This window comes from Jaculus jaculus, chromosome 18, assembly GCF_020740685.1.
Source record: "Jaculus jaculus isolate mJacJac1 chromosome 18, mJacJac1.mat.Y.cur, whole genome shotgun sequence".
In the NCBI taxonomy this organism is placed as follows: Eukaryota; Metazoa; Chordata; class Mammalia; order Rodentia; family Dipodidae; genus Jaculus; species Jaculus jaculus.
In genome coordinates this window covers 5,870,897-5,888,713 of record NC_059119.1, presented here as the reverse complement: position 1 = coordinate 5,888,713, position 17,817 = coordinate 5,870,897, and the positions used below count along the sequence as shown (strand labels likewise).

Genomic DNA, 17,817 nt, shown 5'->3' with positions numbered 1-17,817 from the left:
CACACATGGGCATGTTTTAGGAAGCTCCTCAGAGACCCCTCTAGGAATTCATTCTTTGAAGCATGTGGAAACCGTGGATGATGATGCTGTGTTTGTCCACGACTGTGTGGTTTGGCAGTGAAAACTTCCCTGTTGTTTCTTGTTTGTTTGTGGCAGGGTCTCTCTCTAGCCCAGGCTAGCCTCAAGCTCTTGCTGATCTCACGCCTTGGCCTCCCAAGTGCTAGGATTAAAGGTGGGCACTGCCATGCCCGGCTTACTCTTCTGCCCACTTCTGTGCTTCTTGAATTTATCCCTGGCTTCAAAAGCTAATTTTCTTTAGGAACATTTTCCATGGAACTTGCATATCTCACACCACTAAAGGTTGTCAGCTGATAGGCTGGTGCCTCTTATAGCCTGTTATCTCAGCGTTTCCTTGTGTGCCAGGTTCTGCTCAGCGGGCACCACTCTCACCTGACGCCGCCTCGGCTGTCTCGCTCGCCAGCACCGCGGGAGTTTGTGCAGAGCGGCGGACCCAGGATGTGCAGGGGGACTGGGTTGCTTCCTCAGCTTGGGCGAGTCTACTGTTAAGTCTGGCACTGCAGGCGTTAGTATTTATTTTTAATTTAATTATGTGCAAGGAGAGAGAAGAGGGGAGAGAGAATGGACGCACTGGGGCCTCCAGCTGCTGCACACAAACCCCACATGCATGTGCTGCTCTGCCCGTCTGGCTTCACTGGGTACCCTGGCATCGGACCCTGGTCATTAAGCTTTGCAGGCAAATGCCTTAACCACTGAGCTGTCTCTCCAGCTCAGATTTTAGTCTTTATTCAGAGTGGATAATACAAATCACACAGCTAGTCATGGGACATGTGACCATATAGAGCTGTGTTTCTAGACACGAATGCATATTCAAGCCAATATTGAGGTAGCCCTTCTTGCTCACATCTTAGAGCAATTGCACTATTTGACAAAAAAAAAAAAAAATGTAGCCAACCAAACTTTGGGGGAATCGGTATTAGGGTTGGCGATGAGGAGTGAGTGAGTGCAGTGTTTCAGAAAGAAGACGTCACCCTGACAAGCGTGCTTTAAACGCGAGGTCACTGTTGGTTTTGGAAGTGCTGGTGTTGCATTAGTCATGGTTTAGAAATGAACTTGAAACATCATCATGCAGAATTGCTGGGCTTGAAGGACGACGAACATTTTTGGTAATTTTTAGTACTTTCCCTGATGTGACTCATTTACTCCTTTTATTTGTGGAATTCAGCTCACTGGGATTCTTTTAACTGGATTGTCCTGGTGCCTGTGAAGCTGCCCTGACTGTTTGGGCTCTTGGTAACAGCACACTGTCCTTCATTGTACACATTCACCATTTAAAAAGGTTTTTTGAAAACTTGTAATATTGAGTGTGATCTTTTACTTGACAGGAGATAAATTTTTAAAAACAAGTGGTCATATGACATTTTCAATTAGACTGAAGTTACAAACCTGACCTAAGAATAAATGGGTTGTGTGTGTTTTGGAAGCAGTGTTGTTAAATATCACTAAAGAATTATTCTCCTGCTTGTAATTACTCAATATATTATTTAATCATCTTGGAGATGACTGTCCAGCTGTTAGGTCACATCCATTGCATTCAAAGTTAATAAGTCATGGTCTCTGCACCCAAAACTTTTGCAGTGTTGTAAATGTGCCTACTGGGGAAAAAAAGCTACCATAATTTCAAACTGTTTATTAATGAGCATAAAGGTAGTTAGTTTGGTGGGTCTCTGTTGTTAGCTATAGCCAGTCAGTTAAGTTACATTCTCTGAACTTCATCTCTTTCGTACTTGAAAATGTAGACCAAACGTGCCTCCCTGCCTGCCCGAGTCTTAGGAGAGCACGTTACACCGTGCACCTGCTTGCGCAGCCTTGTTCCCAGTAGCTGGTCCTGCAGCCACTTAACCATGCCGAGTAATCACTAGCAAAGCGAGGTTCACGTGGACCCTGTTAGACTACACTTTCTGCTTCTCCCCGAAGTTGCTGCTTTGGTTTTAACTAATCGTGATTGTTATTTTGTAGTTTAAATATTTATGGGAGATGTTATCAGTAACATATATGTGTGTATATATGTGTATGTATGTGTGTGTGTATGTAGGTATATGTGTGTATGTGTGTGTATATGTGTGTATGTATATGTATATGTGTGTATGTGTATGTGTATGTGTCCTTCTTAGATTGTAAAGCTAATTCTTTAGATATTTATCTTAGTGGAAAAACTTCCTTTGTCATGATGTTTTAAAGCCTGAGAAAATATTTAAACATGTAATTTGGTCTCTGCGTAATCTCAGTTTGTTCTGCCGCACAATTGCTCTGTAACCATGTCTGCTCTCCGGTGCCCCCGAGTGCACACCCACACGCTCTCTGACTGCTTCCCACGCACAGTAATAGCAGTGCCCAGGCCCCACCGTCTATTGAAATGACTGCTCCGGAAATGGGGGCTACTTAAATGTGTTTGCTGGTCAGTGAGAATAAATTATAGTGTCTTTAAAAATTAAACCACAAAATTTCATTCTCATTTTCTCTCACAGTGTCTTAGGCATTTTTCCTGCTGGACTTAACTCATAAGGACACCTGGACTGATACCCTGAGTCCCAGTTTTGTTTTCTGATCTTGCGCACACTGATGATGTATTGCTGCTTGTCCCCTTATCATCGCTCTCTCTCTCTCACACACACACTTTCCTGCATTTTTTTCTTTTATTAAAAGGCCATTCTGGGAGCCAGGCGTGGTGGTGCACACCTTTAATTCTAGCACTTGGGAGGCAGAGGTAGGAGGATCCCCGTTTGTTTGAGGCCACCCTGAGACTACCTAGTGAATTCCTGGTCAGCCTGGGCCAGAGTGAGACCTTACCTCATTATCTCTCTCTCTCTCTCTTTCTCTCTCTCTCTCTTTCTCTCTCCTCTGTCTGCCTCTTTGTCTGTCACTCTCAAATAAATAAAAATAAAACAAAACAACAACAAAAAAGTCCACTCTGTTGGTCTTACCTCAAAAAAAAATTTTTTTAATGTAAGGTTCAGATTCAGAGAAAGAAACTTAAATTTTCCTACATAAGCATTGACCCAAAACACTGTGTATTGAAAGATATGCAAGTCAATAATATTGAATGTTAGAAAGTAAAAGACATTTTCCTGGAAGCTGGATCCATGGGATGTGCTCTTATAATTAAATCAGTGCATGCATACATTGTGAACTCATTTTTTGTACTCATCTATGTTACAGCAGTTGAGTAAGAGGCGCCCAAGCTCAGGAAACACTTCCTGGCACAGTCAATAAAAATCCCTGTCATGCATGAATCATGCCTCAACAGCTTGTCAATCTATATGTGTGAATGTGCACACATGTGTCTTTGGGAAACTTCCTGATGCCTTGACATCCTGCCATTTGGGAAAACAATGAAGCCAAGTAAAGTCATAAAATTAAGATAACTACCACAAAAAATACAGTTGTCATTGTAGTATGTGTCATGTTTTATCACACAAACTGTCAGAATGTAATGTTTATGTACCCAATATCTATTGTCATCACAGAGTATAAGGATAGCTATAATTATTCTAGAATAACTATTATCAACAAGACTGTAGAATACGAAGTTTATCTCCAGAATATCAATCCTCACCACAAGTGACAGACCATGAGGTTCCTCTCCAGAATATCTGTCCTCACCAAGCCTAAAAGGACATGAGGTTCATCTCCAGGATATCTATCCTCACCACGAGTGACAGGACATGAGGTTCATCTCCAGGATGTCTATCCTCACCACGAGTGACAGGACATGAGGTTCATCTCCAGGATGTCTATCCTCACCACGAGTGACAGGACATGAGGTTCATCTCCAGGATGTCTATCCTCACCACGAGTGACAGGACATGAGGTTCATCTCCAGGATGTCTATCCTCACCACGAGTGACAGGACATGAGGTTCATCTCCAGGATGTCTATCCTCACCACGAGTGACAGGACATGAGGTTCATCTCCAGGATGTCTATCCTCACCACCAGTGACAGGACATGAGGTTCATCTCCAGGATGTCTATCCTCACCACCAGTGACAGGACATGAGGTTCATCTCCAGGATGTCTATCCTCACCACGAGTGACAGGACATGAGGTTCATCTCCAGGATGTCTATCCTCACCACGAGTGACAGGACATGAGGTTCATCTCCAGGATGTCTATCCTCACCACGAGTGACAGGACATGAGGTTCATCTCCAGGATGTCTATCCTCACCACGAGTGACAGGACATGAGGTTCATCTCCAGGATGTCTGTCCTCACCACGAGTGACAGGACATGAGGTTCATCTCCAGGATGTCTGTCCTCACCACGAGTGACAGGACATGAGGTTCATCTCCAGGATGTCTGTCCTCACCACGAGTGACAGGACATGAGGTTCATCTCCAGGATGTCTGTCCCCACCACGAGTGACAGGACATGAGGTTCATCTCCAGGATGTCTGTCCCCACCACGAGTGACAGGACATGAGGTTCATCTCCAGGATGTCTGTCCCCACCACGAGTGACAGGACATGAGGTTCATCTCCAGGATGTCTGTCCTCACCACGAGTGACAGGACATGAGGTTCATCTCCAGGATGTCTGTCCTCACCACGAGTGACAGGACATGAGGTTCATCTCCAGGATGTCTGTCCTCACCACGAGTGACAGGACATGAGGTTCATCTCCAGGATGTCTATCCTCACCACGAGTGACAGGACATGAGGTTCATCTCCAGGATGTCTATCCTCACCACGAGTGACAGGACATGAGGTTCATCTCCAGGATGTCTGTCCTCACCACGAGTGACAGGACATGAGGTTCATCTCCAGGATGTCTGTCCCCACCACGAGTGACAGGACATGAGGTTCATCTCCAGGATGTCTGTCCCCACCACGAGTGACAGGACATGAGGTTCATCTCCAGGATGTCTGTCCTCACCACGAGTGACAGGACATGAGGTTCATCTCCAGGATGTCTGTCCTCACCACGAGTGACAGGACATGAGGTTCATCTCCAGGATGTCTGTCCTCACCACGAGTGACAGGACATGAGGTTCATCTCCAGGATGTCTGTCCCCACCACGAGTGACTGGACATGAGGTTCATCCCCAGGATGTCTATCCTCACCACGAGTGACAGGACATGAGGTTCATCCCCAGGATGTCTATCCTCACCACGAGTGACAGGACATGAGGTTCAACTCCAGGATATCTGTCCTCACCACGAGTGACAGGACATGAGGTTCATCTCCAGGATATCTGTCCTCACCACGAGTGACAGGACATGAGGTTCATCCCCAGGATGTCTATCCTCACCACGAGTGACAGGACATGAGGTTCATCTCCAGGATATCTATCCTCACCACGAGTGACTGGACATGAGGTTCATCCCCAGGATGTCTATCCTCACCACGAGTGACAGGACATGAGGTTCATCCCCAGGATATCTATCCTCACCACGAGTGACAGGACATGAGGTTCAACTCCAGGATATCTATCCTCACCACGAGTGACTGGACATGAGGTTCATCCCCAGGATGTCTATCCTCACCACGAGTGACAGGACATGAGGTTCATCTCCAGGATGTCTGTCCTCACCACGAGTGACAGGACATGAGGTTCATCCCCAGGATGTCTATCCTCACCACAAGTGACAGGACATGAGGTTCATCTCCAGGATATCTATCCTCACCACGAGTGACTGGACATGAGGTTCATCCCCAGGATGTCTATCCTCACCACGAGTGACAGGACATGAGGTTCATCCCCAGGATATCTATCCTCACCACGAGTGACAGGACATGAGGTTCAACTCCAGGATATCTATCCTCACCACGAGTGACTGGACATGAGGTTCATCCCCAGGATGTCTATCCTCACCACGAGTGACAGGACATGAGGTTCATCCCCAGGATGTCTATCCTCACCACGAGTGACAGGACATGAGGTTCAACTCCAGGATATCTGTCCTCACCACGAGTGATAGGACATGAGGTTCATCTCCAGGATATCTGTCCTCACCACGAGTGACAGGACATGAGGTTCATCTCCAGGATGTCTGTCCTCACCACGAGTGACAGGACATGAGGTTCATCTCCAGGATGTCTGTCCCCACCACGAGTGACTGGACATGAGGTTCATCCCCAGGATGTCTATCCTCACCACGAGTGACAGGACATGAGGTTCATCCCCAGGATGTCTATCCTCACCACGAGTGACAGGACATGAGGTTCAACTCCAGGATATCTGTCCTCACCACGAGTGATAGGACATGAGGTTCATCTCCAGGATATCTGTCCTCACCACGAGTGACAGGACATGAGGTTCATCCCCAGGATGTCTATCCTCACCACGAGTGACAGGACATGAGGTTCATCTCCAGGATATCTATCCTCACCACGAGTGACTGGACATGAGGTTCATCCCCAGGATGTCTATCCTCACCACGAGTGACAGGACATGAGGTTCATCCCCAGGATATCTATCCTCACCACGAGTGACAGGACATGAGGTTCAACTCCAGGATATCTATCCTCACCACGAGTGACTGGACATGAGGTTCATCCCCAGGATGTCTATCCTCACCACGAGTGACAGGACATGAGGTTCATCTCCAGGATGTCTGTCCTCACCACGAGTGACAGGACATGAGGTTCTTCTCCAGGATATCTGTCCCCACCACGAGTGACTGGACATGAGGTTCATCTCCAGGATGTCTATCCTCACCACGAGTGACAGGACATGAGGTTCATCTCCAGGATGTCTATCCTCACCACGAGTGACAGGACATGAGGTTCATCTCCGGGATATCTATCCTCACCACGAGTGACAGGACATGAGGTTCAACTCCAGGATGTCTATCCTCACCACGAGTGACAGGACATGAGGTTCATCTCCAGGATGTCTATCCTCACCACGAGTGACAGGACATGAGGTTCATCTCCAGGATGTCTATCCTCACCACGAGTGACAGGACATGAGGTTCATCTCCAGGATATCTGTCCTCACCACGAGTGACAGGACATGAGGTTCATCTCCAGGATATCTGTCCCCACCACGAGTGACAGGACATGAGGTTCATCTCCAGGATATCTATCCCCACCACGAGTGACAGGACATGAGGTTCATCTCCAGGATGTCTGTCCCCACCATGAGTGACAGGACATGAGGTTCATCTCCAGGATGTCTATCCTCACCACGAGTGACAGGACATGAGGTTCATCTCCAGGATGTCTATCCTCACCACCAGTGACAGGACATGAGGTTCATCTCCAGGATGTCTATCCTCACCACGAGTGACAGGACATGAGGTTCATCTCCAGGATATCTGTCCCCACCACGAGTGACAGGACATGAGGTTCATCTCCAGGATGTCTATCCTCACCACGAGTGACAGGACATGAGGTTCATCTCCAGGATATCTGTCCCCACCACGAGTGACAGGACATGAGGTTCATCTCCAGGATGTCTATCCTCACCACGAGTGACAGGACATGAGGTTCATCTCCAGGATATCTATCCTCACCACGAGTGACAGGACATGAGGTTCAACTCCAGGATGTCTATCCTCACCATGAGTGACAGGACGTGAGGTTCATCTCTAGAACACCTCATAATGCCAGGACACAGAGTTTATCTCCAGAAAGTGTCATCCTCACAGAGTTTCAGGGTATCCAATATACCTTCAGAACATTTTAGTATTTTGGCAAGAGCACTGTTTTAACATGATCAGTGAAAAGATGACTATCAAGACAAAAAAAAAAGTTATTAATAACAAGGTCTTCTGTTCACCCCCACTGTAGACAGAAACTCAATGCTTTGAAGTGTGACACCAGAGAATCATTTGGATATACTTATCTGGGGCATGTTTGAGGTGGTTAGGGACAGGTCACTGGTGTAGCAGGGAAGAGTCCAGCACCAAGTATGTTAGTTCCCTTTAGTTTAAATAGAGATGAGTTGTTGTTTTAAAAGAAGAATGGGAAAAGAGAGCCATAGAGAGCTGGGCCTCAGTCAGGAAAATGAGTAACTCCACACATCGGAGAGCGGGATGACCTGTGTACAGCTTTCTTGTCTCTTGCAGCAGGGGTTGGACCCTGCCTCCCTAGGCAGACTGAGAGACGGGGCTTGTCTTCAGGGTTTGGCTGGGATAGACATTATTTGTTCTTTTAGCAGCCTTTAAGAGAGGTTGCGATCCTTCTAGGGAGACAGCCTTGAGCTTTTACAAAGAATGGAAGTGTTTTGTCAAATCTCCATACCTAGTGCAGAATGGGGCTCAGGGAAGCCTGCCTAGAGTTTGTTCAAGGAGAAAGTCATTGTCTGATTTTATCTTGAGAAGTTAATGCAAGTTAGATCCCTCCCCTTACCTTCTGAGCTTTCCATGATCTCCCGCTGACCTCAACTTCAGTCTTCCAAGGCTCACAGAGACCTGCGTGTTTCAGCTGGCCTCTTCCCCAGGTCTGGCACTCAGTGTGCTCCAGCCACGCTGTGCGTGTGTTTCACTTCAAATGAGCCACCTCACAGCCCCCGCTCTGCTTCCAGCTTGTCTGGATCTGACTGCTCTAGATGCCTGCTCTCAGTGGTACCACACAGGATCTCTTCATTGGCGAGGGCGTACTTCATTTACCATAACACCTTCATAATGTCCATATGGTGTTTCAGAGTTCTATTCCTTTGTAAAGGTCAGGTAATATTTTGATATATGTGTGTATATTTTGTTTATAAATATACGTATACATAAGTATACATTTTGTTTATCCATGCATCCCTGGATAGGCACTTGAACTCTCTCCACTTTTTGGGTCTTATAAATAATGCTTCTATGGAAATAAATGAACAAACTTTTCTCCATGTCCTGCGCATCCAGTGTGTATTCACTGTGGTTGTCTTGTGACTCTGGTTCGTGAGGTCCCATGTACCATCCTCCAAGTCCTGAATATCCAGTGTGTATCCACAGTAGAACTGTGGTCGTCTTGTGACCTGCAGTTCATGAGGTCCCATGTACCATCCTCCAAGTCCTGAATATCCAGTGTGTATTCACAGTAGAACTGTGGTCGTCTTGTGACCTGCAGTTCATGAGGTCCCATGTACCATCCTCCAAGTCCTGAATATCCAGTGTGTATTCACAGTAGAACTGTGGTCGTCTTGTGACCTGCAGTTCATGAGGTCCCATGTACCATCCTCCAAGTCCTGAATATCCAGTGTGTATTCACAGTAGAACTGTGGTCGTCTTGTGACCTGCAGTTCATGAGGTCCCATGTACCATCCTCCAAGTCCTGAATATCCAGTGTGTATTCACAGTAGAACTGTGGTCGTCTTGTGACCTGCAGTTCATGAGGTCCCATGTACCATCCTCCAAGTCCTGAATATCCAGTGTGTATCCACAGTAGAACTGTGGTCGTCTTGTGACCTGCAGTTCATGAAGTCCCATGTACCATCCTCCAAGTCCTGAATATCCAGTGTGTATTCACAAGTAGAACTGTGGTCGTCTTGTGACCTGCAGTTCATGAGGTCCCATGTACCATCCTCCAAGTCCTGAATATCCAGTGTGTATTCACAAGTAGAACTGTGGTCGTCTTGTGACCTGCAGTTCATGAGGTCCCATGTACCATCCTCCAAGTCCTGAATATCCAGTGTGTATCCACAGTAGAACTGTGGTCGTCTTGTGACCTGCAGTTCATGAAGTCCCATGTACCATCCTCCAAGTCCTGAATATCCAGTGTGTATTCACAAGTAGAACTGTGGTCGTCTTGTGACCTGCAGTTCATGAGGTCCCTTGTATGATCCTCCAAAACAGTGGCACTGTCTTCCATTCCATTCCCCCAGTCACCAAGGTTCCATCTCTCTGTATCCCAGCCAATGTTCCTTATTTTCTGTCTTGTTGCATTATTACCACATCCTGTTCTTACTGAAAGCTATTCTACTGGATGTACAGTTGTATCTCAATGGTTTGGTTGATATGAAATGACAGTAGGATCCAGCATGATTGGTCTTTGTTTGTGACCCTTAGAGAATCTTCTGTGGAGAAAAGTTAGGTCAAGAAGTCCTTTGCCCATTTTTAAAGTCAGGCTATTATTGTGCTGTTGGATGTTTAAATACTTGGCCTGGAGAAAAGCATAGAAAAGACTTAAAATCTGTCTTCTTTCTCACTCTCAGTGATGCCAAGTATCACTTGCTAGCTCATACTACCCTGACCTTGGAGAATGCTGAGAATAGCTTCAAGACCCATAATCTGTCTGTTAATGGAAATGGTAAGTACACACACACATACACACATTTATACATACATACATATAGTGACAGTGATAATTTCTCATTTTAACATGCTCCCATGAAGTGGATATTGGCTTGAATACTTGAGTAACAAGCGATTCTGTTCTTGCACACACACATCTCTCTCTCCCAACAGGGAGTGCTTGATTGTTTATCAAACTGAGAAGAGAGAGGCTTGGGGTCTTCTCGGTCATAATCTACTACTGGAAGCTGATGATTTCCTTTCTAGCTAGGCATCAACGGTTTGACTGGTTTTGAAATTAAAAATCAAAAGGAGAAAAGAAGGTAGAACTAAAATCTTTTTACCCTTTTCTCTGAACAGTAACAGTAATTGCCATTTTTTCTGAAATGTATCTGGTAGACAGCCACACATCACTGGGATGAACTTCCACACCAGACACAGTTACAGAGGAAGGGCTATTGTACAGATCCAGGACAAGTTCCATCATGGCAGAGGAACTGGCCCCCTTTCACAGGTCTAGGCACAGAGAGAAAAGAAAAGCCACACCACACAGCACACTTAGGAACTCCAGGCAAAGCTCAGGCACTTTGCATATCTTTAGACTGGCATTCCAAATCACCTCCACGCCTGGACCCTAGGATCTACCCAGGGACACCTCCTCCAGCCAGATGGCTGTGGATCTAAATTTCAAACTTTAATAAAATCCTGAATAAATTGGGGGCCATCCATTCAAGCTACCACAGTATCTATTGCAAGGTATCATAGGATGTTAGGTAATTAGGAAGGCTTGTAAAACAGTATAAATACTCAGCCAGATGGACAATTTAGTATGAGCACTTGGCCACATATAGAACTTAGTGTGAGTACTTGGCCAGGTCATTTTGCCTGAGACTAAAATTGAAAGTAGTGTCAGAAATGTAGCTTAGAAGTAGACTTGAGTTCTGTTCATACTCATTTCTAAAGGAAGATAGAAATGTGGGAAAATGGATGATGTCACACTTCCTGCTGGAGGATGGCTAGCTCTGTCCTGGTGAGATTGATGGTTTCAAAACTTCTTTAAAGTTCATAAGAACAAAGGTATGCTACAGTACAGCAGAGCTTACAGACTGTAAATGTATAGTTTATCAAGTAATTGTGAGTTGAATCTCCACGAACCCTCCACGTCAGGAAGTGGGATATTGCCAGCACCACGCTTGCATTCCCTCAGGGCCTGGATGTAAACGTGTCCATCTTCTGCGGGCTTGCTGCCTGTGGGCACCTCCCTCAAGACTGGGATACAATTTTTCCTCCTTAGTGGCCTGCCTTTTGTTCAACAGACAGTGCGGACATGCTTGTTGCGTGTAGTGTTTCAGTCACGTGTGTCACTGTGAATATCCTACACAGATCCTGTTACCTTTTCACCATTTCACTGAGTGCCTCGGCCTTTCTCTTTCTTGGGTCCGTTTCATGAAGTTCTATTTTCATGGATTCGTGTGTCACTCTTTAAACATGTGGCATGTAATGAATGCTCTGTAGTCCCTGTGTCACTGAGAGTCTACAGCCTCTGCGCCACTGGTGGGACCCTTGTTTCTGACACTGGCTCTCTTATTCTCATATTTTTATGATGCTGCTTGCTGTAAACAGACCCTGACTTAGGCTGTGCCTCCGGGTGAATGCCTCCTCAGCCAACCATGGAAGCTGGGCGGCTTCTGCTGGCAGCCCCTCTCCCAGCTCTCCTCCTCTGCCCCTCATCCTGCCTGATTCCAGAGCCCAGTGCAGTACCTTGCAGCTCCTTCCCCACCCCAGTCCACACTCACCATGAGGACTGCACGTGACTCAGGACTTGGTTAAGGAAGGGAAGGGGAAGGAAGGATAGACAGTTGTTTTTTTTTTTCTGTTTTCTTTTTTTAAATTTTTATTTATTTATTTGAGAGCGACAGACACAGAGAGAAAGACAGATAGAGGGAGAGAGAGAGAATGGGCACGCCAGGGCTTCCAGCCTCTGCAAATGAACTCCAGACGCGTGCGCCCCCTTGTGCATCTGGCTAACGTGGGACCTGGGGAACCGAGCCTCGAACCGGGGTCCTTAGGCTTCACAGGCAAGCGCTTAACCGCTAAGCCATCTCTCCAGCCCAATAGACAGTTTTTTCAGTTGTCTAAAGCCGTGCTTCATTCCAAGCTTGGCTTCCCAGTTATCATAGGAAGTTCAGAGCAAAAAGTAAAATTTGACAAAGAGAAGGCACTTCACTAGTACATTTTAGGCTCAGTAAGCTTACTCGTCTTCTCAGAACACTGTCCCTAGAATAATGTTAAAATCAGGAGGCTAAAATTCACTGGCTTTTCTCATGACAGCATGGTATGATCTGACCGCTCCCACCCTCACCGCTTTTCTCATGTGTGCTTCTCTCAAGCAGAATGGTACTGCTGTCTGCGTAGATAAACCTTCATACAAAATTAATTTCCAAATGTTATGGGGCTGGAGAGATGGCTTAGTGGTTAAGCGCTGGCCTGTGAAGCCTAAGGACCCCGGTTTGAGGCTCGGTTCCCCAGGTCCCACGTTAGCCAGATGCACAAGGGGGCGCACGCGTCTGGAGTTTGTTTGCAGAAGCTGGAGGCCCCGGAGTGTCCATTCTCTCTCTCTCGCTCGCTTTGCCTCTTTCTCTTGCTGTCTGTTGTTCTCAAATAAATAAATGAAAATAAAATGTTCTTGCACAAGGAAAGAAAAACCTGCTGCAATGTGTAAGAACCTTGACCATCCACCTGTTATTGTTTTCTTCTTGCACAGAGGGGTCTTCCTTCTGGCTTCCCTTGTTTGGCAACATGTGCTGCCGGCTAGTGGTCCAGCCAGCATGTATGGTCCAGGATGCCTTTGCAGGATTCCTTAACCAGCAGGTAAGGATGTCAGTGACATGCGGTGCACAGGCAGGAGTCGGAGCTCTAATACTGTGGGTTCTTTTCAGAAACGTCAGTCTTCTGAGTGTTGTTAGACATAGATTGTGGGAGGTGTGGGGTATGGTGAGCTGCCTCTCTGCGTCCCGCTGTGTCCCCATCCCATGAGCAAAGGGTTCCTGGCTACAGCTTCCTCATGGACGCTGACTTCTGCTGCCTGGCCCCTTTCCCATAAAGCCTGGCAGGTGGCATTCTGCACAGTTCAGCCTCTGGGTTCCCAGAGCTGCAGTGGGCCACCTCCTTCTGACTTATTTATAGCCATAGTTATTTATGTTCAGTAAAGAAGTAATTGTGGGCTTTGATGAATCAATATCTTCCTCTGGAAGTTCCATTAAGAGGAAAGAAAATTTGCATTCTTACCAGGTAGTCAACATTTTCTAATGTTCTGAAAACAGTAAGGGGAAAATTACATTTCCAACATGGAGAGTTATTTTTATAATTTTCCTAAGTCATTTGATGAATCACTGTGGAATGCCAAGCACTAATCTTTAATAGACTGGCTTTTATAAAACTGCATTGATTGATGATCTTGTGTGTGTAAAAGCTATGTGGTAATCATTACCTTCATTTTCTGTAATACTTTTGGGAACTCAAACTTTCCTGACAGCAACTTATTCTTGCATTTGGGGCAGTCTTGTTGCATAGCAAATTAATGGGGGCTCTATCATATTTCAGATGTTCTCAAAATTAACTTTGATTATGTAGATATTGAGTTGAATACATGCGGTAGAGATTTAAGTTGATACATCTGTTTTTTTTTTTTTTTTTTTTTTGGTTATTGTTTTGTTTTAGCAAATAGTAGCTGGTTTGGCAGGTTGGAGACGGCTGTACTGTGTTTTGAGAGGGGGGAAGCTCTCCTGCTTTTATGGCCCAGAAGAAATTGAAGCCAAGGCAGAGCCAGCGTTGGTAGTGCCCATCCACCAGGTAAGGGAGATGCTGTTTCCAAAACAAAGACAGTGTTCCATGAAGTGTGTGCTTTGTGTGTCTCCTTGACGTTGTTGCCGTCTTGCCATCTTACAACAAAGAAAGAACTGCTTAAATGGGGCATCTTGTAAAGGTAATTTAATGTGTTTCTATTTTCCTTGCATTGTAGAGCTTGCTGACTGAAGGAGGTCATGTGTATTTCTTAAGAACAACAATGGGAATGTATAGGAATAAATAGATTTTAAAGCAGAGAATGCCACTCTCACTAAGAGATATTTATGTTTTTCATGGTGTAAGAGATGATAGCAACATAAATTGTTAGTTCAGATTGGAGTGATGTTCTTTGTAGTTAATATTGGATAGGTTCATAGAAAGACTCTCCTGGGTGTGCCTTCTGACTCGGTGGATCATGCACCTGCGTGCGTCCGGAAGCCGAGGACAGCCTTCATGTCGTTCTTCAGGTGCCATCTACCATCTACTGAGACGGTGTCTCCCTGGCCTGAAACCCAGCAAGCAGGCTAAGGTGGCTTGCCCTGTCTCCAGCGATCCAGCACTGGGATTAGAAACACACACCATCATGACCAACTTCTCTGTGGGTTATGGGAATCCAACTCATGTCCTCTTGCTTGCAAGATAGGTGCTTTCCTAGGTGAGCCATCTCCCCTGCCCTGCCTCCTGACGGTATGGGATGCGTAGGCGGCTGTGGAGACTGCTGTCATGACTGGGAGAGCCTCGCGGCTCACTCAGAGCACTTGGATGCTAATCCTGCAGACCTAGAGCGCCTCCTGGGTGTTCTCCCGGAGGTGGGAGGATGCGAGCAGAGCGCCGAGCCTCCTTAGCGTTCTTGCACCCAGAGTCCCGTGAGAAACTCCCGGAGCTGCTAGTGTTGCGGCCTTAAATTATCGTCCAAGTCTCGTGTTTATTAGTCTCCCAGCCAAGTTTTTCTACTAGAACAAAATACTACTTGTTTGCTTTTTGTTGTTTATGGTTTACAGACTAAGGCTTAGTTTTTAAAAATATTTTTATTTATTAGAGAGCAAGAGGAAGAGGGGGAGAGAGAGAGAGAAACGGGCACACAAACAGACTCCAGATGCGTGCACTACCATGTGCATCCGGCTTACATGGGTCCTGGGGAATCAAACGTGGGTCCTTTTGCTTTGCAGGCAAGCACGTTAACCACTAAGCTATCTCTGCAGCCCAGGCTTTTTGTTCTCTTGCCTTTGGAGTGTCCAGCTGAAAACTGAAGTAAGAATTGGATAAAATGTGAACTGTTGAACTGGTTAGCTCTGCATTCTACTTGGAAATGGTCTCCTACAGGAAAACATATAGCCATCTGCCTTTTACAATTTTAGTTGTGCTCTTAAAAACACATGGGCATCACCTTCTTATCTGGGTGAACTGGAATTTAGTTTCATAGTCTTTTTTTTTTTTTTCCAAGATAGGGTTTCACTCTAGCCCAGGCTGACCTGGAATTCACTCTGTAGTCTCAGGGTGGCCTTGAACTTACGGTGATCCTCTTACCTCTGCCTCCTGAGTACTGGAATTAAAGGCATGCACCACCATGCCCGGCTCATACTCTTTTCTTATAATAACATTTAGTCCATCTTGCTTTTGACCCAGAAGAAATCCTTTAGTGAGACTTCTTATCATGTAATTATTTTTTACCATTTTTTACTATCTCATTTACTAGAAAACCATGTATTATTCTCTAATATTATTAATAAATAATACTTCACTATTATAACAATTTGCATATATATTATGGGACATATATATCTATGTTCTTTGGCTTCCACATGCATAAATACCCATACGCACACACACATTTTTTTTTCTGATCCTTATTCTTTAGTTTATTAGTTATGTATGAAGTGTGTATACAGCCATGATGGTACCATCGTTAGCCTTCTCCCTCCATCCCTCCCTGCAGATTGTGGGTATTATATTGTGGGGGTGACCATCAGTTATGGGGGAGAAGCAACGTCTCTGTGCATAATGACCCAACTTATGGCTCTAACAATCTTTCTGCCCCCTCTTCCACAAGTTTCCCTGAGCTCTTGCTCATTTCCCCAATTACTCTATGGCTTCAGCTGGGGCCGAGGTGGGATGTGATAGGCTGATTCCTCCTCAGGTTCTGGGACCATTTCAAGGGTCTTGCCTTATCTTCCCTGTGAGGTGAGGTGAGGTGAGGCGGACACCATCCTGACCAGAAGTCCTCACTGTTATTATTATTATTTTTTTGGAAGCTTTTCTGAAGCAGGTTCTTACTGTATGCCAGACTGACTTGCACTAATATGTAGCTCCAGTGGCTGGCCATGGATCCTCACCTCAGCCTCCAGAGCGCCGACATTATAGACAGGAGCTACCATGCCCATACAATCTTTGGCATGCATTATTTGCCAACTTCACTGTGTTCATATAGTGTCCTTCATCTCACAATGTTTGTCTTGATCTTTTGAAAATTTCAAATTTACAAAAATTGAAAGAGAGTAATGAACGCTTGTGAACCCTTCACCTGGATTGTTGGCTGTTGTTCATGTTTGATCACATGCTTTCTCTAGTGAAATTGTTTTCCTAAATCATTGAAAAATGAGTTGTAGCCAGTTGTGGTGCATGCTTTTAATCCCCGCACTTGGGAGGCAGAGGTAGGAGGATCACCGTGAGTTCAAGGCCACCGTGAGACAACATAGTGAATTCCAGGTCAGTCTGGACTAGAGCAAGACCCTACCTCAACAAAAAAAAGACCAGTTGCAAACAGCATAACATTTCGACCCTGACTATTTCAGCATGTTTTTAATAAAACTAAGGACATTTTTCTTTATAACTGCAATAATATCACAGACAAGAAACAGTGTTCATGCAATATTATCTGATCCTACACAAAGCACACTGGCCCAATTCCTAGAATGTTGCATTTTTGATTTTTCATCTGATCACAGACTAATTAGGTGGCTAGCACCTAATCCTTTGTTTCTCTTTAGCTATGTTGTGGCCTTTGCATCTTGCCTTTGTTTTGGTCTTTCATGTAAAGCTCAGGCCACCTGTTTTGATGGGTGGATGTATATGACTAATTGTGTTTGGCCAGAATGTGGTGAGTGTTGTTACGTCTGAGTTAGTTTTTGTTAGACTGCTCAGTAGTGATAACCGGGCCCTGCTTCTTTCCTACCTATCACACCACCAGATATAAATAGCTGCAATGTAATAATGGGATCCTACCACCTTTTCCTGTATTGTAGAATATTTATAGTCATAAATCAAAGTAGAGTGTAAGCTAAACAACAACTGATATATTTAAGTCATTTGCTTTGTTTGAGGAAATGATTTAAGGTATTCCAGTTACCTCATCTCAGCCCTTGAAGGCAGGCTGAATAAATATGGCTTCCCTGTTTTGCAAGTATGTTATTTCCATTTTCCAAGAGAAGAAATATATCTGATAGGTAGAACTTGCCAAACTAGTGAGGAATACTAGGTGACTCCCTGTCTTCCTAATGGGTGGGAGGAAAGAGATAAAATTAATGAGCTGTTTTTCCATTTCCTTATAGATATATTGCTCAAGTAGGTCTGGACAACAAAATTGGATTATTTTTCCTGTCTCCACACCCATTCTGAATGTTTTCAAAGTAAAAGGTAGCCCTCAGCAGAGGCTTGGAGCCTAAAACACAGTCTGCCCACAGTGACAGGCCTGTTGTGGATCTTGTAGTTAAACAGAAGGGTGCTTATGACG

The 17,817-nt window shown here is 45.3% G+C and overlaps 1 protein-coding gene across 1 annotated transcript in view; it reads left to right on the top strand.

Annotated features, from left to right (window-relative positions):
* Positions 1-17,817, top strand: part of Rtkn2 (rhotekin 2) — a 61,877-nt gene that overhangs the window by 28,041 nt on the left and 16,019 nt on the right. The window contains exons 7-9 of the mRNA XM_045137759.1: positions 10,163-10,257; positions 13,006-13,112; positions 13,962-14,093. Of these exons, the coding sequence (XP_044993694.1) occupies positions 10,163-10,257; positions 13,006-13,112; positions 13,962-14,093 (334 nt within the window). The remainder of the gene's footprint in view (positions 1-10,162; positions 10,258-13,005; positions 13,113-13,961; positions 14,094-17,817) is intronic.